This window comes from Macrotis lagotis, chromosome 2 (assembly GCF_037893015.1).
Source record: "Macrotis lagotis isolate mMagLag1 chromosome 2, bilby.v1.9.chrom.fasta, whole genome shotgun sequence".
Taxonomy (NCBI): domain Eukaryota; kingdom Metazoa; phylum Chordata; class Mammalia; order Peramelemorphia; family Peramelidae; genus Macrotis; species Macrotis lagotis.
This window is the reverse complement of record NC_133659.1, coordinates 202,089,717-202,113,190: the sequence shown is the minus strand read 5'-3', so window position 1 is coordinate 202,113,190 and position 23,474 is coordinate 202,089,717. Positions and strand designations below refer to the sequence as shown.

Sequence of the window (23,474 nt, the reverse complement as noted above, 5' to 3'; positions counted from 1 at the left end):
AGGAGCAAAGAAATGGAAATTGAAGGGATACCCATCAATTGGGGAATGGCTGAATAAATTGCTGTATATGAATATGATGGAGTATTATTGCTCTATAAGAAAACAAGAGTGGCCAGAAAAGCCTGGAAAGGCTTGCATGAACTGATGCTGTATGAAGTGAACAGAATCAGAGGAACACTGTATACGTTAATAGCAACATTGTGTGGTGGATAACTATGATGGACTTGCTCTTTTCAGCAGGACAATAATCAAAGATACTTCTAAAGGACTTGTGATGAAAAAATATCATCTATATCCAGAAAAAGGAGTATGGAGTCTGGTTGCATACCAAAACTTAACTTTTCTCAATTTTTAAAATTTGTTTTAGGTTTTATGTTTTTTTCCTTTTTGTTCTGATTCTTCTTTCACAATGTGATTAATATGGAAATATGTTTAACATAGTTATGCATGTATAATCTCTAGATTGCTCTCTGTAAGGGGAGGGAATGGAGGGAGAGATGTAAAACTAAAAACCTTACAAAAATGATTGTTGAAAACTATCTTTACATATAATTGGGAAAATAAATAAATAAATAAATTTATTTTTAAAAAAGAAAAAATATATATTCCTACTGGTCTTTGTTTATTCCATCCCCTAGAATGACTAGTTTAAGGCCCCTGCACCCTCAGTGGTCTCCAGACACCTTGATCAGCTCTTCCTCAAATGTCAGATTTCTTTTTCTTTGGGATATTTCAGGCAATACGTTCCTAGAAAGGGCTTGGGGGTTCAAGGGGTGGAGTGGTTGAAAAGTGCTTTAGCTGGGAATGGAAAGGGAAAATGTCTGAAAAACCATGGTGATTCAAAATGATTAATATGGAAATGTTTTACATGATTGTACATGGATAACCTATATTAGATTGCTTGTCATTTTAGGGAAAAGAGAAGGGAGAGAGGGAAGGATAGAATTTAGAACTTAAAATTAAAAAAAACCCAAATGTTAAATATTTCTATTTACCTGTGACACTAATACATTCTTGATGGAGTTGTGAACTAATTTCACCTTTCTGAAAAGCATTTTGGAATTATGCCCAAAGGGCAATAAAAATATGCATGCTTTATGATTCAGCAATACTATTACTGGGTCTATATCTTGAAGAGATCATGAAAATGGGTACAAAAATATTCATAGAAGTTTTTTTTTGTAGTGGCAAGAAATTAAAACTGACAGAATGACCGAACAAATTGTGTATATGTGTGTGATGGTACGCTATTGTTCTATAAGAAAGACAGGATTTCAGAAAAGTCTGGAAAGACTTGCATGAACTGATGCTGAAATAAGCAGGACCAAAAGAACATTATACACGCTATCAACAACATGGTGTCATGATCAACTATGATGGAATTATTCATTTCAGCAGTATAATAATCAAAGACAATTTTAAAAGATTGGTGATGGAGAATACCATCCATATCCAGAGAAGGAACTGTGGAGTTTAAATGAAGACCAAAGTTTATTATCTTCAATTTTTAAAAGTTGTCTTATGTATTATGTCATTTTCCCCTGTTTCTTTCTTCTATTTGTATTTCTCTTCTCACAATATGAGCTATATGGATCTATGTTTATCCTGTATCAGATTGTTTTCTTTTGGGGGGTTGAGGGGGGGGAAGAAGGGAGAGAGGGAAAAAAATGTGAAACTCAAAACTTTGCCAAAAAATCCTTCTTGGTTAAAAACTACTCTTGCATGTAACTGGAAAAACAAACAAATAAAAGAGAAATTGAGAAAAATAAAAATAAAATCATAGGACATCAAAAAAAAAAAAAGAAAAAGCTATGACCAGTGGGGGGGAAATTGTTAATTTTATTAAGATTTATAGTTAGATATATTACTATATCACAAATTTGTTTTTAAAAAATATTTGGTAGGGGGCAGCTAGGTGGCGAAGTGGATAGAGCTCTGGCCCTGGAGTCAGGAGTACCTGAGTTCAAATCCGACCTCAGACACTTAATAATTACCTAGCCATGTGGCGTTGGGCAAGCCACTTAACCCCATTGCCTTGCAAAAAACAAAACAAAACAAAAAACAAAAAAGGAAAAATATTTGGTAGTGTTTCAATATAATTGGTTTCCTCTATGTATTTTATTTTCTGCATTTAAAAACATTATTCTGAAAAGCATCCATATGCTTCACCAAACAGCCTCCAAAGAAGTCCATGACACAAAAAATGAAGAACATATGTCTTAATTACTTTATTCCAATGAACCCTGACCCATGGTGAGGATCAGTGTCAGTGACAGAGGAGTCATTATCACCTGTGCTGTAACTCTGGGCTATCTTGTGCTCCTTATACTTTTATATCATTTCTCTATATTAGGAGATTCATTATGAACTTCCTTATATGGAAGCATTCAGTCTCTCTAATGGAAGAAAGGCAAAGCCTAGGATTTTTGGTTTTTGTTCTCCCCATATTCAGTTACCTGGGTACTGAATTTTTTAAAGACACTGTCATGTCCCTTACTCCCCCCACCCCTTTTTTCTGATTTCCCTTTTCTTCAACCTGCTCTAAGTTCCTTCTCCAGGGCTGCTTAGATGAGTCATCAGGGTCAAGTCCCTGGGATAAACAGAGGAGGAAAAAAAATGAACAGAATGATAGCTTTGAGGAGAGTTTGCTTGGGGAAGTGAGAGCAGATGATAAAAACTAGGATAGACAGATGATGAGAGTGGGAAGAGACTGGAGCCATACCCATGTGGAAAGCAAGGCAGGACCTGAACCTAGGGTATTGTTTTTGTTGTTCAGTCATATTCAATTCTTTGTGATCCCATTTGAGGTTTTCTTGGTGAAGATACTAGAATGGCCAGGCATTTCTTTCTCCAGCTCATTTTACAGAGGAGCAGGGTTAAGTGACTTACCCGGGGTCACACAGCTGAAGTCAGGTCTTTCTGAATCTAGAGGCTAGATTTATCCACTATACCATCCAGATGTCCTCCTCAAAAGGGAATAAGAATTCTTAAATTGGCATAACTTCTGGGACTTGCTCATCTCTTGAAGCAAGTAAATATTTCTTTGTTTGGGATTACATTAGATGGAAAAATCTAGGAAAGAGAATGGGAAAGAGCATACAAAGAGGAGGGAGATTGGTAGGTTACCACACCTCTCCCCAACATAGAGTGGGAGCTTGGCTTCGGAAGCAGCACTGATGACATTGGCAGTACCCCCCTTCTCAGACCTGCACCTCTTCCTACAGCACAGAGAAGTGTGGGAATGGGGTTAAGTGGCTTGCCCAAGGCCACACAGCTAGGTAATTATTAAGTGTCTGAGGCCAGATTTGAACTCAGGTACTCCTGACCCCAGGACTGGTGCTCTATCCACTGTGCCACCTAGCCGCCCCGCCATGTTTTGTTTTTTTTTAAAGAATGCTGGCAACTGATTTAATCTTCTTTCTCATAACATTTGTGGTTGACCCTGTCCTTTACATTTTCTTATGTCCCTTTGTTTGAGGTTTAGGTCACAGGATGACTCTGGGACCCAGTCAAGGATAAAATGACCTTTACTAGCTTAGGGTTGGGATCCCAACTCCAGCTCACTATTAGAGAGTGTACTATCTGTCTGTCTGTCTGTCTGTCTGTCTGTCTCTCTCTCTCTCTATCATCTATCTATCTATCTATCTATCTATCTATCTATCTATCTATCTATCATCTCTCCCCCCTCCCCCCCCCCCAGTCTATCTGTCTGTCTTTCTGTTTCCCTCTATAGATCTAACTGGTATGATCATGAACCATTCATCATCTATTTCATAACTACATGTCTAAAGACTAAATTAATGAGTTTGAGTCTTTTAAAGGACTCATCAGATCATAAGCCTAACATAGCAACCTTAGGTGGTGACACTTCCTAACTCCAGTATTCTGCCTGGATTCTGAGGGTGTCTGAAGACCATAGCCAGAAGCATCAGTATCCAAGAAGAGCAGGTTCCATTGCCAGGATGAGAGTAAAGGAGAATTGATTAGGTGACACCAGTTTTGTGGGTTAAACTGGCAGTGTCCTTTGTCCATTATGTTGGGGGAGGAGGATGGCAGGGACTTGTTAGTGAGTTTGGTGGAAGGGATAGAATAGGAAGTTGACATGAAACCTCCCTTAGGATTCTAAGAGGACTCAGATGTGGTTGTTAGGAGCATTTGGGGCTTGATTTAATTCTTAGGTAAAACCATGTTAATTGTCTCATTAAATGCACTTAGCTTTGAATTCCTGAATCATTTGACTTGCTTTGCTAAAAATGAACATCAGATTGGGCCTAATGATCTGTGGATTTGAGACCTGAAGAATGCCACAAAATTGGACATTGCTTTTAGGGACCCAGGTAGAGAACGTTCCCAATCCATGTTACATCAATCAGTTCATGATGTTATCAGGGTAGGTGGTCCACCCTCCTCTCTTTCTTCCTGTATGGTCTTTATCTGTGTCCTCTCTCCACCCAACATAGGAGAAATCATCCACTCTATGTTTATTTGTTTTTCCTGATTATTTATTTAAAGAGTAGGAAGCCTCTAGTTCTTCCTCTAGTTTCTTTTTAAAAACTTCACAGCATTCATGTTTTCATGCATGAAAGTACTTCCACTAAAACAAATTAGGATCTAGCTGTATCCTTCTTCATGTCTTTCTATCAGTGTTCCTTAATGCCCAAGTGCAGAGACTTTCTTCTAAGTTTCCTAATAGTCTGTGCATACCAGTCATTTCATAACTACTAGTTTCTTATTTATTAAAAAATATAACAAAGATAACAGTAATAACTCATCTTTATTTAGAGCTTTGTGATACACAAACTGCTTTCCTTTCATAGGGCAGTTAGTGTCAGGTATAGAGTCAGGAGGACCTGAATTCAAATCCAGACTCAGATACTTATTAACTATGTGACCCTGGGCAAGTCACTTAACCTCTGTCACCCTTGATTTCCCCATCTATAAAATGGGAATAATAATAATAATAATAATAATAGCACATATATCCATTTTGTGAGGACCAAATGAGCAATTATTTTTATCATAGACCCCCCCTACCCAATATACACATACCCATGCTATCTCCACCATTTCCTGAAGTTTAAAGAGTTTTATTTTTTAGGAAATTTAAAATGTAAAATTTTAAATTAAAAAATTTTTTAAATTAAAAAATTACTTTCGGGAATGTGAAGGAAAGATCTTAGAAACCATCTAGTCAACTCCCTCACTGTAGGAAAAAAGGGAAGCAGGAGGGAATAAATAGGGAAAAATTGATTAAGGGCTTTCTACATGTCCAGCACTGTCTATTTGTTACTCGTATAAAGACAGAAGAAGCAAAAAGATAGCACCTGCCTTTAAAAGGCTTACATTCTAAACAGAGAAGACAATGCAAAAAAGTAGCTTAAAAAGGTGGAGGATTAGGGAAGAGATCTAGTTCTGAAGCTCAGAGGAAGTCCAGAACCAGGCTGGAAAGAAAATGAAAACTATCCAGCAAATGAAGGTTACAGGAGGAGCTCATCAATGGAAAAAAGGGTGGAGGGTCTTGCAGAGGAATATTTCATAGTGAGTGGACTTTGTGGGAAGTATATATGAAATCCAGTGGAAGACAGACACAGAGCTGGGAGGAGAAAGAAAACAGGTCAGCCTCAGCTTCTCTGGGACCCAGAGAGTGAAAGTGATTTGCCCTTGATGGTATGAGGAATAAGTAGCAGAACTAAGCCAAAACCTGATTTCTAGTGTTTCAACTTCCTAGTTCAATACTTTTTTTTCTGTTGTATATATTTATTTATTCATTCATTCACTCACTCATCCATTTATTTATTCTAAAGTTAAATGTAAAAAAACCATGCATTTCCAAATGTACAAAATACAGAGGATTGATTGTATGTGAAATCTTAAATCTTCATTTCACATTACTTCATTTTTTAAAAGTATATAATAAATTCCATGCAAAATTTTCAAAATTGTTCAACTTATTTATGCTCCTTCTGAATTTCATTCTGTTCTGTTCTGTGGATTTAAAAAAATGTGTCAAAGGATCTCTCTTTTTGTTTTTTATAAAGTTTTTGTAAAGCAATGGGATTAAATTGCTTGCCCAAGGCCACACAGCTGGGTAAATTATTAAGTGTCTGAGGTCATATTTGAACTCAGATCCTCCTGACTCCAGGGCTGGTGCTCTATCCACTACACCACCTAGCCACCTCTCTCTTTGTCTCTTTTGACATCACTATAGTTAACCCCATTTTCCCTTCGCCCAAAACTAAAAACATATGTAAGGGGATATTTGCTGTTCACTCATTTTCAGTCATGTTCTACTCTTTGTAGAGTAGAACATTTGAGGTTTTCTTGGCAAAACTACCAATATATTTGCAAATACTGTGAGTGATTTATCATTTCCTTCTCCAACTGATTTTACAGATGAGAAAATTGAGACAAACAGGGTTAAATGAGTTGCCTTGTGTCTGTAGCCAAATTTGAACTCAGGAGGATGAATCTGCTGATCCTCAGGATTCTCAGGATTCTCTATCCACTTTCACACCCACCTATCCCTAATGGAGTATACAATCAATATTAAAGAAAAGGGGGGAAATAGCCTTGTAATAAGTAGGCATAGTCCAGCAGAACATACTCACACAATAACCATGCCCCAAAACATATGCTTCTTTCTGGACCCTGGGACCATCACTTCTTCCTCAGATGTGTAACGTGTTTCATCATAGGTTCTCAGCAGACATGATTGATCAGAGTTCAGAACCATTTTTCTTTATAGTATTGCTGACATTATTACAGGTATAGATGAAGAGTTCTGGTTCTCTTCATTTTCCTCTGCATCAAATCTGTATTTCTCTGAAATCTTTTGATAATTTATTTTGGGTCTGTTCTGTTTGTGTGAGTGTGTGTGTGTGTGTGTGTGTGTGTGTGTAAACTGGTTCTCCCTTCCTTATCCAGGCTGGAAGTGCAGTGGCTACTATTCACAGGTTGCTCCCCACCACTGATCATATCATGGGAGCTTTGACCTGGGTCAGGTCATTACTTCTTAGACATCCTGTTGACTCCCCAATAGTAGAACTCTTTAATTGATGCTGGTCAGAGATCAATTGGTTTTAGCAAACTTTAGTGCAGTTGAAACTCCTGAATTCAAGGGCTACATCAGCCTCAAACTCCCTAATAGCAATTAGTGGAAACTCCTTTAGATGCAGCTCCCCCCCCCCCCCAATGAATCACCTCCCTAATTCAGGATCAGGAAGTAGGCTTTATAACATTCTTTCTACCAAAGTAGGCTAGGAGAATGATATAGTTTCCCTAAAATGCTAGACAATTGGAGGAAATTCTGTCATAGGAACTGAGCATGCTGGGTATTTCTGAATACAAGAGAAACTTCTGAGCCACTTTCAAACAAGAACTTCCCAAAGTTGTTTCTCTTTCTCTCTCCTGCCAGGCTCTCAGCTATACCCCCAGTAGTCTGTATGGAAATCCTACTTTTCAGTACCTGGGTCCTGATGGCTTTTTTGACCCTGCTCTCCTCTCCAGGTGAGGAAAATTATGGAAAATTTCTCTTGGTCATAGCTGTTAAGTAACAGTTGGAAAAGAGAAAACTGCAGTCTGAGGGAGGGGCTAGTAAGGTGGGTTAGAGATACTTTGCTTATCTCTTCTAGGGGGAGATACCTAGATCAAGTCCTTAGGATTAATGGACTCCAGAGTCTTTCAGAATGGAAATGTATTGAGAAGGCTGGAATGATGCCGCTGGATTAAGTGTGTCCTATTTAACTCTCTTCTCTTTGAGCTAATGTCCATCCTTGTCTGGTCCTTGAGGAGCTCTTGGACTTTTTTTGGTGGGAACAGGAGGACTGATTTTCAATAATTCAATATCTGGATAGGGCAGAATGAGATATTTGGACAGTGTCTGTGCAGTGTCTGGCACCTAGCATTTAGTAAATGTTGTTCCATTCTTCCTTCCATTGCTGTTATGGGGGAAGCATCCACACTGGGAAGGAGGGGAGGGTCAATGAATAAACCACAAGAGGCTGGGAGTCTGAGAAAGCTCCAGGAGATACCATAATGAAACGTACCATTCAAAAATGGTCTTTTTGTTGGCTCTGGGGTCTCTTTCCCAGGCATCCAAAATCTGCTAGATTTCAACCAAAGAATAGCTGCTGTCTCTATATCTATACTCTCATGAATTTATATGATGTGGACAACTCCCTACTGACAGAAATAAATTTCCTTTCTTGTACTGCAATCAAAATAGTACTAAAACCTATTCCCTCTTAGGAAAAGAAATTGGGAAGAACAATGGGGAGTGGGTGAGATGTTCCTAGTAAGGAAAAATAGCTGCTGTATTCCAAATGGGACTGGGGATCTCAGCAGCTGTGAGGAAATCCTGGCCCTGGGAGGGATTAAGAGGGCATGCTAAAAGCATGGGCCAAGATACAGCTCACACAAAGTAAGTAATTTCCTCATTCATGAAGGTTCATAACATCAGAGTCATCTTAGGCTCCTCACTCACTGTGCTAAGAGCAGCCACCTGTTTTATGGAAGCTGGGTTGGACTTTTAAAGGGGAGGGAAGCCTTTGGGATTCCTTTCCATGGTATGAAGAGATAGGTTGGAGGTTTTACTGAAGCTTCTATTGCCCGGTGTGACTCTACCTTCCTTCCCTAGCATGGCTTGTAGAGGTGGATGCGGAAGACTGAGGGGACTAGATTTTTTTTGAATTAGTATCTTTTTAACCTTATTATAATCACCATTAAAGATGTTTCTATTGTATTTTAGGTCCATGAATACCTCAATGTATTCTAAGCCTGAGTCTGAATTACTGGAATGACCTGAGTTAGGTCTGGTCCAGAATGTTTGCTATAGTCAACAGGGATTATTTTGTAAAGAGTTTGTGGTTAAACTGTTGAAAAGGGAGAAGGATGTTGTAGAAGAAAGGGAGTCTTGGGTGACTGGCTTGCCAAATATAGGCTTGTGGCCAAAACTCTGTTTTGTATGTAGGATATGTAGGAAACCCATTTCAGTGAGATAAGGAGAAAGCTCCCTTTTATCTTGTAGATTCAATGACTTGCATCCATGAGTTTGAAAAGGAAAGTAAAAATGTAGCAAAATCACATATTCCTTGGTTCTTATTGGCTGCTTTGGAAAAAGCAGGCTGTTGACATAAAGAATATGAAGATAAATTTTTTTTTTGCATAGTAGTCTATTAGAGTCAGAGATGAATGAGTTTTTGATCTTTAAAAACTATACCTAGAAGGCAGAGGAATGACTTAGGGATGTAATAATAATCTAGGTTGAAAAGGCAATGCTTGGGGCAGCTAGGTGGTGCAGTGGATAAAGCACTGGCCCTGGAGTCAGGAGTACCTGAGTTCAAATCTGGTCTCAGACCCTTAATAATTACCTAGCTGTGTGGCCTTGGGCCAGCCACTTCACCCCATTGCTTTGCAAAAAAAAAGGCAATGCTTTAAGGAGACTGATAGGCTACAGATTAGAAATATGATCTGTGACCCAGAGGTCTCTCTGGAGATAAGGTCTATAAGGAAAAGGGATAGGAGTACAAATGACAATGAGGACTGGAAACAGGAACATGCAATAAAAAATCTCCAGGTCTATAACAATACTATCTCTTGGGATATTATCTTTTTAGGAATAACTTTCTCTCTGATTGACTGAGGAGGTAGGAAATTGCAGGAAAAAATTTAAATAGCAGGATTAGAACATTAGAACAATGTTATACTGTAATGAGGACAATTCAAGGGCTTTTGTTGGTTTTAAAGTTCAATTGACTGGGAGAAATTAAAAGAAGCTGAGTTATTGTAACATTTTGTTCTGTCGTGTCCAATTCTTAGTGACTCCAATTTGAGTTTTTCTTGGCAAAGATATTGGAGTATTCTATACTTTCCTTCTGTTCATTTTACAGATGAGAAATCTGAGGCAAAAAAAGTTAAGTGACTTGCCTAGGGTCACATAAATAGTAAGTGTTTGAGGCCAGGTTGGAACTTAGGAAAATGAATTTTACTGATTTCAGGCCTAGGATTCTATCCGCAGCACTCTACAGCTTGCTCGTGGTGATGTTAGCTAAATAAATTATAAATCCCTAATGGGAATTATCTTGTGTCCCTTTTCTCAGGGGTATAAAATGGGAAGTTTTTCATAATTGAAATGGGGAGCTTTTCAAAGTTGGATGTCCTTTACAAATAGTTCTCTAATGAGGGGTGATTTTTTTTTAAGATAAAGGTTTGGTATGTCCCCTCTCTCTATTCCTTGATTCTAGATGACCAGCCTGCTTCAGCCAGTCTTTTGGATGAAGCCCTCTCATGAATGGGATCATTTAGCTATAAATTTTCCCTACCAGACCACCATATAGGCCAGGACAAATCAATAGGTGAAATCTGATCACCAGCTATGTGAGTAAATAGAGCCAGCTACACAAATAGATGTGCTGGGGATCATGGGAGGAGACCTGGTGTTCATTACCATGTTAGATGGGTAGAAAGTAGTGATACTATTTCCTATAAGGGATTTCAAGTTTGATTTTGAATCACAGATTGACAAGAACTCAAAAAGTGCATATTAGGTTCTAGGATTATACTAAGTTCAGAGTACTCTGTCCACTCTACCACCTGGCTGCCTATAGAGCATGTAGTATAAATAGAATGAGGCTATCATGAGAAAAAGAAACGATAAGGGAGTATATCCTTAATAATACTATGTAGTTGGTTGTGCAGGACCTGTGATCTCTAACTTAAAATAATATAGCTAATGCTACTCAAATTGTTGTTCTTGCTTACTTTTAAAAGATCAGACTTTTATCAAAGAAACTCATTCAAAAGATTTTTTTCTAATTTCAGTTTCCTTATTCTTACTGAATTGATTTTGTTAATACAAATTTTTTTGCTGTCAGTGAAAATTGATTTTAACATTTATGATCTTTTCAATTGAGAACTTTTATATACAAAAAACTATCTTTTTCTTTGCTCCTCAAACTTGCTTCTGATATGACCTTTATTTTTAAGTCATGAATATGTTATATGGTTTGAAATGATAGTCTGAACTTAATTGCTGCCAGATTGCTTTCCAGTTTTCTCAATAGTTTTTGTCAAATAATAAGTCTTTCCTCTCCATGAACTAAATTTTTTGTCTATGCATTTTTTATTTTATTTTTCCAATTACATGTAAAGATAGTTTTCAACATTAATTTTTTGTAAGATTTTAAATTCCACATTTTTTTATCCCCCCTTCCCCTTGATAGCAAGTAATCTGATATGGGTTATAGATGTATACTATGTGAAACATAGTTCCCTATTAGTTATGTTGAGAAAAAAGAATCAGACCAAAAGGGACAAAAAAAAAAACATGAAAAGGAAAAAATATATAAAACAAATTTAAAAAAGTGAAAATAGTATGCTTTGGTCTGCATTTAGACTCCATAGTTCTTTCTCTGGATATGGAAGGTATTTTCCATCATGAATCTTTTAGAATTGTCTTTGGTCATTGTACTGCTGAGAAGAGCTAAGTATTATAGTTGATCATCACACAGTGTTGCTGTGAATATGTACAATGTTCTCTTGGTTCTGCTCACTTCATTCATCATCAGTTCATATCTTTCCAGGTTATTCTGAAATCCACCTGTTCATGATTTCTTTCAGTACAATATTGTTCCATCACTTTCATATAACACAGTTTCTTCAGTTATTCCCTAATTGATGGGCAGCTCCTCAATTTCCTTTTTTTGCCACCACAGAAAGAGCTTCTTTAAATATTTTTGTACATGTCTTTTCCCCTTTTATATGATCTCTAGGATACAGACCTAGTGGTGGTGTTGCTAGATCAAAGGGACACATTTTTATAGCCTTTTGGGCATAAGGAACTAAATTTAAAAAATTTCTTTAAAGTAACCTTTTAGTAGTTTGACATGGCATTGAATAAGTGAATTAATTTAGGTAATTATGTTTAATTATAATTATCATTGTATGTTGACATAACTGCGAGCAATTAATAGATCTCCAATTATTTAGGTCTGATTATTTCTGTAAAGAAAATTCTAAGGACTCATTTAGGTAATTCTTGAGTCTTGGTATGTAGCTCCCAAATATGTAAATTATCTATCTATCTATCTATCTATCTATCTACCATCTATCATTTACACACACAGACACACACATATTCTATAGTTATTTTGAATGGAATTTCTCTGTCTTGCTCTTCCTATTGAATTTTGTTGATAATATACAGAAAAGATGGTTCTTTTTTATGGTTTTATTTTTTATATTGCTACTTTACTTAAGTTGTTTTGATTAAATTTTAGTTGAATCCCTAGGCTATGCTAAGTAGCCCAACTTTTCATCTACCAAAACCAAAAAGCAATAATTTTGGTTCCTCTTCGCCTTTACCTATTCCTTCAGGGTTGTTTCCTCCCCCCACCCCCACCCCATCTTACTGTCATGGCAGAGATTTCTAGAACTGTATCAAATAGTAATGATGATATAAATATCCTTGTTTTATGCTTGATTTTTATTAGAAAAGTCTCTAACATTTTCCCATTACATACAATATAGTTTTAGATCAATATTAATTGTATTAAGGAAAGTTAATTTATTTTTATTCTTTGTACTGATTTTTAAAATACGACTGGTTTGCCAAACTTTCTTCATTGATATAACCATGATTTTTTATTGTTTTATTATATTCTCTTATAGTTTTCTCTAATATTAAACTAATTTTGTATTCCTGGCATAAATCCAAACTAGTCATAGTATATGATCTTTTTACTATATTGTTGTAGTCTCTTTAATAGTACTTTAATTTTTTCACCAATATTCATTAGGAACATTGATCTGTAGTTCCCATCCTCATTCTGATTTGCCTCTACTCAGTTTATCAAAACTATGTTTGTATCATAAAAAGAAGTTGAAAGAGTTATTTATTTTTTCTATTTTTGCAAATATGCTATATGGTATTGGAAAGAATTATTCTTTGAATGTTTGAAAGAACATACTTGTAAATCCATTGAATTCTGAGGTTTTTTTTTCATAAAGAGTTCATCTATGGCTCATTCAATTTTTTAAATTGAAGAACTTAAATTATTTGCCATACTTTTAATCTAGATATTTTATATTTTTAGAAATAGGCATCCATTTCATTAATCACTTTGTTGGCAAATACTTTGACAAAAATATTTCCTTTCAGGGTGGCTAGGTGGTGCAGTAGATATAGCACCAGCCCTGGAATCAGGAGTACCTGAGTTCAAATCTGACCTCAGACACTTATAATTACCTAGATGTGTGTGACCTTGGGCAAGTCACTTAACCCCATTGCCTTGCAAAAACCTAAAAAAAATATATTTCCTCTCCATTTGTTGTAAATTTTTACTTTTTTATGTTGAGAAATTAGTTTTCATCCTCCCTTTAAAATTTTAGATTAGTTAAGATCTTATCAATTTTTTAGGTTTTCCCCCTAAGAAACCAGTTATTTTATTAATTCAATAGTTCTTTGTTATTTTGTTAATGCCTAATTTTCAGTTTCTATTTTCATTTGTTCTTTAAAGTTTTCTGTTTTTTCTTTTAGTTGTGGATATCATCTTTGATTTGTTCTCTTTTACTAAGGAAAGCTTAGAAGATATATCTTTCCCTCTCTGGTATTTTCCTTGATGAAATTATTTCTATAATTTGTTCCCAACAATTCTTTAGGATAAAATTAATTTCCATTTAGGTTTGACTGTTTTCTTCAAGGGGTCTTTACTAATTATAACTTTATTGCATTATAGTCCAAAAAGATATAGCTAATATTTCTGCTTTTCTGTATTTATGTAGTTTGTATATTCTAGGTACAGTAAATTTTTGAAAAGATGTCACATATTTCAGTGCAAGAGAGGAGCTATTTAAGGAGAGAATGTGGACAGAGTGGCTTATTCAATAGTTGCCAGAAATCAGTTATAAATTTTGAAAAGATCTTTACCTTTAAAAACTTTTTCCTTCTTTTATATTTATCTAGTTAGAATTGCCTAATCCTAAATGGGTTATATTAAGCTCAACTATCATAGTCTTGATATCTATTTCTCTACGTCAATTAACTTTTCCTTTAAGCACTTAACTGCTATGCTATTTGATATATTTATAAAATATGGATATTTAATTGTCCATGTGATTTCAAGTATAATGTAAATTCCCTATCATAACTATATCTGTTTTACTGTGACTTTGTCTGAGATCATGAATGCTATCCCTGGTTTTTTGGTTCACCTGAAGCATGATAAATTCCACAAGAACCCATCATTTTAACTGTCTGATTCTAAGTTTTAAGTAAATTTCTTGAAAATAATATATTACTGGATTTTGCTTTTCAATCCATTCTCCAATCCTTTTCTGTATCATGGGAAAGATTTCTAAATCTCAGTTTCTCTTCACAATGTACCTCCCACCCCCACTGCTACAACCCCCTTCAAAAATCTGCATTACTCCAGGTAATAATTAAGATCTCTTCTACCACCACCACCACCACCACCATCATCATCCCCCTGATGGTTCAGACAACTTCCAAGAAAGAGTTTGTATAACTAAGAGATGTTTTTTAAATATGAAGATTAAACTAACTTCATTCTGCCCCCACAGAAGGGAGGAGTGAGCCTCTGGTCAGTAGAAGCTTCTAAAGGCACTAATATTTGATTATACTATTAAAGAAAGGGAGGTTTTGACTGGTGAACTGGTGAACACAGAATGGGTGAGGGTATAATTTAAGCCCTGGGAGAAGTTATATATACTATTAATGATTATAGTCTATAGAAAGATCAGGAAGGAGGCAGCACCAAGACTAGCTCTGGCTACAACATAGGAGACATTCAGGGGAGTAATTGGAGATAACACAGCAAAGTTAGTTTAGAGCAATATTGTAGTCTTCTGAACCCTCTAGTTTGACAGTTTAGACTCTATATAATTGAGGACAACATAACTCTAGTTGGGCTTTAAGATTAATCTGGAAGAAATATGGAGGATAAATTTTAAAAGGAAGGTTAGAGAAGAGACCAATTAAGAAAATAAAGGGAAAGGGTAGTATAATTTTTCTAAAAAGTAAGTCACTGGGAAGTCAAGAGAATCTGGGTTCAAATCTTGGGTTTTGTTACTTACTCCTTATGTGACTTTGAATGAGATATCACCTTTTTGGGTCTTGGTATCCTCATCTGTAAACAGAATGGTTGACTGACCAATAAGAAAGGTAATGAGGGCCTGAGTGATGGGAGTAAAAGGAGTCGGGTGTAAAGGATATTGATCAGAGGTCAATGTATGACATTTTAGGGAAAATACTGGGCTTGGAGTTAGGAGAGGTCTAGATTTAACTTCTTAATCCCTTACTAGTTATGAAATCATGTGCAAATCACTCTTCTCTATCATCAATTTACCTATCTTCAAAATGGCATGAATAATATTTGTAATACAAGATTTTTATGAGATTCAAATGATATTATATCAAGTGCTTTGCAAACATTAAAGTGCTAAATGTTAGCTATCTTTAATATGTTTCCCTGAACCCAAATCTGGGAAATCTATGATAGGTCTCCCTAACTCACCTCTGCCAATATCCTCAAGTTGGCAGAGTACAAGAATGCATCCAACTTCATATACATTTCAAGTACAAATGCGTACATATCCCTGAAATTCAGTATTTGCTATTGCTTCTTTCAGTAGCAGGAGAGGAGCTATTTGAGGTGAGAATGTGGCCAGAGTGGCCTGTGGTTAAGGTTGGCCAGGCCCTGTGGATCAACTGTAGCACCAACTGTACATACCCTGGAAAAGGAGGCATTGAGACCCGTGGCATAAAACCGACCTTGCTGAAAGAGGAGGCTCATTGGAAGGTGTATAACTTATCAAATATCTCCCAGAATACCAACATCTTTTGTTACTTCAAGTGCTCTGACATTCAAAAGAAGAAATCTGTCAGTGTCATCGTATACCGTGAGTGGACAAGATTTAGCCCCTTCCCTAGTCTCAGCCCTCTCCCATTGGCTTCCCCCTTCATATCCCCTGTCCAGGATCCCTCTCCAACCCATTCTTGATGACAAATACAACTTGCACAACAAGTAAATGTGACATGCAGGTAGTTTAATTTGGGGGGGGGGGTAAGATGATGGGATGGAGAACCAACACTGGATCTTTTCAATTTGTCATATTTCTAAATATTGTCTAAATCATGTTTGTCCAAATCAATGCAATCTACATGAGACTTCAAGGTCCAAACCATCTATCTCTATGACATTGAAATTAAACAATTAAGTCTTTACCTGAGCAGTTTCCTCCTTGTATATCCCATAAAATGAACCAACCCCTTTCATACAAGTGAAGCCAAGAGCTACTGGCTTCAAACAAGCTGGAGAAGAGATAGTAGTATAGAGCAGGGCTCCCTCTATTGTCCTTGTGCCCCTTGGAAAGAGGCTGGCAGTCCCTTCTCTAGGTCTTCCACTCACAATGTTATTGTTTTTGTCCCATAAGGACCACCAGAGCAAGTGACATTGAGCCTGCAACCTGCTTGGGTGAGCGTGGGTGAGAATTTCACCTTGACATGCCACGTGCCTAATGTGATCCCGCTGGAGAACCTCACGCTCACTCTGCTCCAGGGCACCAAAAGACTACACCACCAGAACTTTCTGACTGTGTCTAAGGGTCTGGAGGATGCCTGGTTAACTGTCAACATCACTGCTCGAAGGGAAGATAGTAAGAGTAACTTCTCTTGCCATGCCGAGCTGGATCTCAAGCCACATAGTGAGCTGCTCTTCTCTGCCAGCTCAGAGCCCAAGATGCTCAAGATATTTGGTGCGTAAGGCAGAACCCCAGGGGGAAACTGGTTCTAAGTCTCTTTTTCCTGTTTCTTCCTTTGGAGCCTTAAGAGAAGCATCCTAAGCCTACTCTCGGCTTTTGGCAGGGGGCTGTTCCTTGCCAGTGGCAGCTAATCTCAGTTCTACTCACCATGGTCTCTTTTTCAATCAACATCCTTCCTACACCCCCTTCCCCCATACAAGTCCTATGATCTCTGTGCCCACCTTGTCCTTGAAGCTTAGAGACCAAGCAACTAGTGGTGAAAACCTTAGATCTCCATTCAGAGTTCTGGCCTTAGGAAAACCAAGAACCAAGTTCTCCCTTCCCTAGAAGGGGCAAATGCAGTCTAAGCCAGCTTCACCATCCAGGTTGCAGGCTCCCTAATGATCTCCCCAAAATATATGTATGTATCCTGTGGTGAGAACCTGCCAAACAACCCTTTGGCATGATATTCAGGGCTAGAATGGCTTTCAGACTATAACTTCCATTAGCACAGGTCCTTTGTTATCAAAACACCTCATACCTAACAGGTCTGTAGATGATTGCTGGTACTTAGTACTTTGTATTAAAGTACTGAAGCTTCACCAGTTGGGTAAAAGTCAAGTACTCTGTGAGCCAGCCTTTGGTGTCCTATAAAAATCAGCCCCTTCCAGGACCCATGGCTGTGCTCAACCCGGTCTCAACTAGGAGATGATGATGCTCTCACACTGCCCATTTCCCTTTCCAGAACCCCCCTGGAACAACCAGATGACCATCGTCATCATCATCACGATTCTGCTGCTCTTGGTGTTTGTGATCTCAGTCTTCCTGTGTTTTGCTTATGGGCAACATTGGCGTCAACATCGAACAGGGGGATATGGGGTACTTGCTGCCTGGAGGAATTACAGAATCAGATGCTCATGATCCAGAATGACTACAAGGACCAGAAAGGCAGGGGATGCCTTTGCTGTCATGGGACATCTATAACATCTAAATGGCTTGGTTAGTGGTGAGAAACAAAAGGATATGTGAGTGGGAGTGTTTGTGTGTGGAATGCAAGTGCTTAATGGGAATGCTTCATCTTTCCCAGAAAGGCCTTGGGAAATGATACTCTGTTGGCCTTAATCCTAACTCCTTGTCTTGATAATGTCTTAATTATTTTCTTTAGAGATCGAAATCTATTCACAGAACACAGAAATACACTTGTTGGACTTAACTCTCCTCTCCCTTGCTCCCTAAACCAGACTTTCCTATCATCCCTCCCACCCCAACGTCTTGATTCTGATTGTATCAGCAAGTCAGGAAGAGTACAACTGTATTTGAGGATAATCCCTACCTCATTGTCCTTCATCATCTTCCCTGCCCCATTTCCCTTCATCAGGGGTCAGAGAGACATCCCAGGCAAAAATTCTGTCACAGCAAGGTCTGATTGCAGCAATTTCCTCTGTGATGTGATCTTACCCTCTGATTTCCTGAGACTGGCCTTGAAAATTAGGATGAAGGGAGGGGAAGAGAGAGAGAGCAGCATTCCAGGAATTCTAACATCCTCTTCCCTGGCCCTCTGTAACCCACATTGCTCTTTTCTAAAGTTGCCCTTGACACCTGGTCAACATCAGTATTTATTTGATTTTAAGTCTCTGTTCCCCTCCCACATTTTATGTAAATCAAACTCAGTCTCTTCCACAATATTCTTCTAAAGTTGGAAACAACATGAAATGAGGCAAAAAGTAATAAATTTATAGTTAGTGATTTGGGTGACCTGTTTATTTCCTATGAAACTTTGAATAAGTTGGGTCTCCCTTCTAGACTTCAGTTTCTTCTTCTGAAAAGTACAAGATAATCTTTAAATTCCCCTCACCTCTAAATACTAAAGTGGAAAAGGAGAACTGCACGGGGAAGGGCACTGGTAAAACCAATCAGTCTACCCAGGATGAGAAGTGGAAGCTAATACTGCACAAGAAATAAGTAGGGTTGGAGAGGGTGGAGAGAAGATAGGAACTATAACATGGCAGAGAGAAAGAACTAAAGGGGAAGATGATGTCTGCTCCCTGGCTCTTTTTTTTAAAACTGTAACCCCCTAAAACACTGGACTTAGTAGTCAGGATTACTCTTAGCACTGGTTCTCATCCAGTGGGTATGTTATGGAAGTTAGTGGGGTATCTTGGAACTGGGAAGTCTAAGAACTGCAAGGGGCATGATGGTAGGAGAAAAGGAGAAATGGACAGTGAGGCTCTTGGCCCCACAAGTTGCCTTGTCTGTAGCTGCCCAAGATGGGAGGTTGTTGAATATGTAACTCTCCTACCATGTAGCCAGAGAATCCAATCCACTCAGGATACTGTCACAATTGTTCTTCTGCCACATCATAGTAGTCTAAGGAGAAAATAGACCTCTTGTTATGGGGAAAAAAGAGAAAGGTTAGAAAAGTCTATAGCTGGATTGTGAGTGGGGAAGGGGACCTTCCTGGGCAACCAACTAGTAAGAATGGAAGGGAACAGATGAGTTGAATGAGTTGACTACCTTTCAGCAGGTAGTCCATCTTATCAAGTTGAGGATGAAAAGAATGTGTTTGGTAAACCACAAATACTTCCTTTGAAGCTTAAAGTCAGGTTTTTCTTTTACACATTCTTTTACTCAGTCCCACTCCTGACTCTTTCCAACCTTGCCACATTGAAAAGTGAGTAGAGATGGAGCCCTACCTGAGGCAGGTGGTATATCAGCACCCACAGTTCCTGTGGCACTGGGAGGTGGGGGTGGAGGTACTCCTCTCCTGAATTAAGGGAAAGAAAAGAAAGAATGGTCAAGGAATAGTGGATATTTCTCATGTTCAACCTCATAATCCCTACCCCCCAGGTGACCTTTCCAAACCCTATTCTCTAGCATAGAACCATCACTTTTCCATTAGAGCATCATCCATCCCCTTTCCCTTCAAACATCAATAATATACCCTACAACCTGGCAGATGGGGTGATCTGTGAGTCTTGAGGGAGATTCCTAATCTCTGAGACCTCCGGGAGCCATGATTGATGTGAGTCTGATACTGGACAGGGAAGCAGGGGGACTGGGGCTGGGGCTGACCAAGGCAGGTAATGGTAGTGAAACACTAGTATCTCCTCCTCTTCTTCCTCTTCTTCTTCATCCTGCAGGCTCAGCATGCTGACCTGAGGAGTGAGGATAGAAGGGATGTTCAATCAACTTCTATCAAGTAAAGGTCCATTTCCTATTCCCTTTTCTCTCCAATCCATCTTTTCCTCTCCAAGACCCTAAAGTTCTAACCATTAGCATTCAGTACTGTGTTTAGACTCTACTTCTACCCACATCATATTCTCAAGTGAAATTCTATCTAAAACAATTCAACCCATCCTACTGGTTAGAGGAAAAACTAGCACTATTTATCCCTTTTTCTCCTCTCCCTGCCTTTTTCAGGGAGCAAGGAATGATCTCCCCAATATGTTGATCTCCCTAATAGGTTATGTATTTACTTACATATAAATTATATATATATATACTATTGTGTTAATAATTATGTACATAATAAAACTTTTATCAAAAAAGATGAAATAAAGACAAAACCATATTTGATAGGGTAGTTATTAGAGAATCACTAGAATTTGAGTCAGAGGGTGACAAAATCAGATCTTTAAGAAAGTCACTTTGGCAGCTGGTATAGAGGACAGGATGGAGAGGAGAAACTTGAGACACTAGGAAGCTGTTGTAATCACACAGGTGAGAAGTGATGAGAAACTGATTAACAGCTGATCAACTAAGATCATGGTTATGTGAGTGGAGAGAAAGGTATGAATTTAAGAGATGTTGAGAAGATAAGAATTGCTTAGATATGTGGAGGGAAGTGAGGAGTCAAGGATGACATCATGATTGTGAACCTGAGTGACTTGAAGAACGGTAGTGTCTTCAGGAGCAATAAAGTTAGTGTGGAAGAGAGTGGAGTTTGAGGTTAAAGGAAAAAGTAATGAGATCTTTGACCTGTCCCAACACATCTATGTTTGCCTACCCAAGGCAACTCATTCTATCTCATCCACTGACTTGGGGAATAGAATCTACCTCCAAGGTACCTGCCTCAGCTTCTGAGGTGATCTGAGTGGGAGGGATGCATTGTTTCAGGCAGGGAGAGATAGGTGTCGCTGTGCTCAGTGGCACAATCGTCCTGAGAAAACAGTACATGGTTCAGAAGAGACAGACTAGGAATAGCTATTAGAGAGGTAGAGTATGAAAGCATTGGAAGATAAGGGTAGGTGTGGCTATGTTTGAGACAAGTAGGTTGAAAACCAATTATTCATATTCCTACCCTCTGATTAGTTGGGGATCCTAAATAGTCCTTGGGCTCCTGCCATAATGACCTTGGAGATACTATTGTGGAGACCCAGCATTCACTTTGGAGATCACTGCCCTAGACATTGCTGAGTGATCAGGTATTCTGCGAGTATGCCAGTCTAATTTGGGGGTGATACCCTATCGTACTTCACACAGTTCTATGACAAGGATCCCTGCTTCCCAAAGCAAAAACACAGGTGGAGCACAATACCTTTCCAGGGTCAACAAATGAAGGCAGGGCCTTGGAGTCAAGGGCACCGAGTGTCAGGCGACTCATGAGCAACTGGTGCATTTGAATGTTCTGCAGCATCATCAGTGACAGTAGGTCTGATTAAATAAATGAATAGAAGGAAGTGACCATTAATCCTAACCTAGTGAGGATATGACGGATTCAAAAATAGGAGCAAGAGCCAGGGACAGGGAGCTGATTAGGATGGCAGAAAGGGCAGCTGAAAAATGGGAGAGATGGGGAAGACTGGAAATCTCACCTTCCTTCATATGTCCTGGTTGATGAGGACTCTCCCAAGTCTGTGGGAGAGACTGCAGAATAGTTACTGGGGGCTGAAGGGTTGGGACACAAGTTCAGAACAGGTTAGGCCAAGACAGGGGGGATAAGAGACCCTAATACCTGTTCCCCTGTGTCACCCTCTTCCCTGTTGTGAGAACAAGATTAAACACTTAGTCTCCTTGGGGCTGGGTGTGTGATGGATCATTCTTCCCTTCTTGGTCAAAGCCACATTCTCCGCCGTCTCTAACACTCCAATTAACAGCATTAAATAAAGGACTGGGAGCCCTGAAGTCTAAGACATAGTGGCTATCTATGTGACCGGGGCAAGTCACTTGGGCAGCTCTCTGGGCCTATGGTTTCTATGGAGTTTCCTGGGCAGAGGGTCCCCTATACAAAGAAATCACAGGGCCAGTCCCTATCCCCCTCCCCTCCGTTTGGTCCACGTTCTCTTCTCCGCCCTCCTTTGAGGGGGAGCATGTTCTCCCCTTCACCCCAACTTCTGCCTCCCTCAGCTGAGCCCCTGATTCCCACATCCCCAAACGCTTTCTCACCGCTGGGACCTGAGCGCCGGGGCCCGCCGGGCTCCAGCCATCTCTCCAGGCCATGGCGAGAGCTCTCTCCGAGGCCGGAGGTTACCATGACGACGCAGTCTTACACAGGACCGAAAAGGCGGGACCTAAGGACAAGGGAGTGCTGCTGAGTGGCGCTGGCCAGGAGCCCAAGGGAGGCCAGCCAATGACGGAGAGGGGCGGGACTTCAGGAAGAGGAGTGGACCAATGAATGAGGGAAAGAGGGAGGAGAGGGGCCAATGAGGAACTGGGATAAGACGGGGAGAGACGGGGTGAAAGAAAGAGAAGCGGAACAGTGAGGGACAAGATGAGGCTCCAAGGAGGGGTGAAGAGAGCGAAGTAAGATCTCTCACCGACGGGCATGACGCGGTAGGGAGGCCAATGAGAAGAAAAGGCGGGGCTCTAGGAAAGGGAACCAGACCAATGAAGGAAAAGCATGAAGTGAAGAGGACCAATGAGAGAACGAGGGAAGGAGGAGAAAGATAACCGAACCCGCTCATTTGTCCGGACAGAAGATTCGGAAATTTTAATCAGTCAATCAATCAATCAATCAATCAACATTTGTTAAGCGCCCAGTGACTGCGGGATATTTTGCAAAGTGCTGAGGATGAAAAAAAAAAAGGCAGACTACCTCAGAGAAACTCTAGGGGATATGGACTATGGTTCTGCCTTCTTTTATTTTTATTTAATTATTTATTTGTTTGTTTATGTAATTTTTAAAATTTTTTTAGTTTATTTATTTAAATAAAATTTAAATAAAATAAGTTTATTTATTTAAATAAAAAAATAAATTAAAAAATAAATAAATAAAATAAGTTTATTTATTTAAATAAAATTTAAATAAAATAAAAAAAATTATTTATTTTGTGTTTTACAATCCCCCCCCCAATTTTGCTTCCCTCCTCCCACCCCCCACAGCAGGCAGTCTGTTAGTCTTTACAAGGTTCTGCCTTCTTGAGCTTGAGCCCTTTTATCCATGACTCAGTCTACACTTTTATCCTCTGTTCTGGGGAGCTCCTGTCCTGGTTAGGGCAAGCTCCAGTTTCTCGTCAATGGATAAGGACAAGAATTAAGTGTTCAAAAAATGTATTTTCATCAATTCTGCCTCCTCCACAGGGCATCAGGTCTGTATTTCCACCCATCCATTAATTGAACATCTTCATCCAGATGTCTCATCATCTGTATCCCAAACTCAGCATGAATTTAATTGCTACAGAATTGCTTGGAAAAAAGCTATTATTTAAAATATTGACCTTTGTTTCATAGAGAAACTTGGGACTATTTAAAAGCACCTTAAAATTTCCCAATGGCAATTC

At 38.8% G+C, this 23,474-nt stretch overlaps 2 protein-coding genes across 4 annotated transcripts; one reads left to right on the top strand and one right to left on the bottom strand.

Moving 5' to 3' along the window:
* The first annotated feature begins 7,346 nt into the window (after positions 1-7,346).
* ICAM2 (intercellular adhesion molecule 2) lies at positions 7,347-22,354 on the top strand. Its single transcript, XM_074224477.1, has 4 exons — positions 7,347-7,506; positions 15,646-15,915; positions 16,450-16,770; positions 17,501-22,354. The coding sequence occupies exons 1-4, from the start codon at positions 7,443-7,445 to the stop codon at positions 17,674-17,676; spliced, it is 831 nt and encodes a 276-aa protein (XP_074080578.1). The 5' UTR covers positions 7,347-7,442; the 3' UTR covers positions 17,677-22,354.
* PRR29 (proline rich 29) lies at positions 18,499-22,463 on the bottom strand. Of its 3 annotated transcripts, XM_074224479.1 has the most exons (6): positions 22,141-22,452; positions 21,570-21,642; positions 21,293-21,408; positions 19,705-19,910; positions 19,449-19,519; positions 18,499-19,122 (listed from the first exon to the last, which is right to left on the bottom strand). In XM_074224479.1, the coding sequence occupies exons 1-6, from the start codon at positions 22,192-22,194 to the stop codon at positions 19,091-19,093; spliced, it is 552 nt and encodes a 183-aa protein (XP_074080580.1). In that variant the 5' UTR covers positions 22,195-22,452; the 3' UTR covers positions 18,499-19,090. The 3 variants fall into 3 exon arrangements, with proteins under 3 accessions (XP_074080580.1, XP_074080581.1, XP_074080579.1); XM_074224480.1 differs by lacking the exon at positions 18,499-19,122 and having other exon boundaries at positions 19,369-19,519; positions 21,570-21,609; positions 22,141-22,463; XM_074224478.1 differs by lacking the exon at positions 18,499-19,122 and having other exon boundaries at positions 19,369-19,519; positions 22,141-22,460.
* Positions 22,464-23,474: the final 1,011 nt, after the last annotated feature.

Excerpts from the sequence above, each read along its gene's own strand:
- ICAM2 (XM_074224477.1), top strand. The coding sequence starts at position 7,443 with ATGGAAATCCTACTTTTCAGTACCTGGGTCCTGATGGCTTTTTTGACC. Across the intron at positions 15,916-16,449 it reads TGTCAGTGTCATCGTATACC|GACCACCAGAGCAAGTGACA; the intron begins GTGAGTGGACAA and ends TTGTCCCATAAG. Across the intron at positions 16,771-17,500 it reads CAAGATGCTCAAGATATTTG|AACCCCCCTGGAACAACCAG; the intron begins GTGCGTAAGGCA and ends TTCCCTTTCCAG.
- PRR29 (XM_074224478.1), bottom strand. The coding sequence starts at position 22,194 with ATGGCCTGGAGAGATGGCTGGAGCCCGGCGGGCCCCGGCGCTCAGGTC. Across the intron at positions 21,409-21,569 it reads ACCAGGACATATGAAGGAAG|ACCTACTGTCACTGATGATG; the intron begins GTGAGATTTCCA and ends TTATTTAATCAG. Across the intron at positions 19,520-19,704 it reads CAGATCACCCCATCTGCCAG|GAGAGGAGTACCTCCACCCC; the intron begins GTTGTAGGGTAT and ends CCCTTAATTCAG.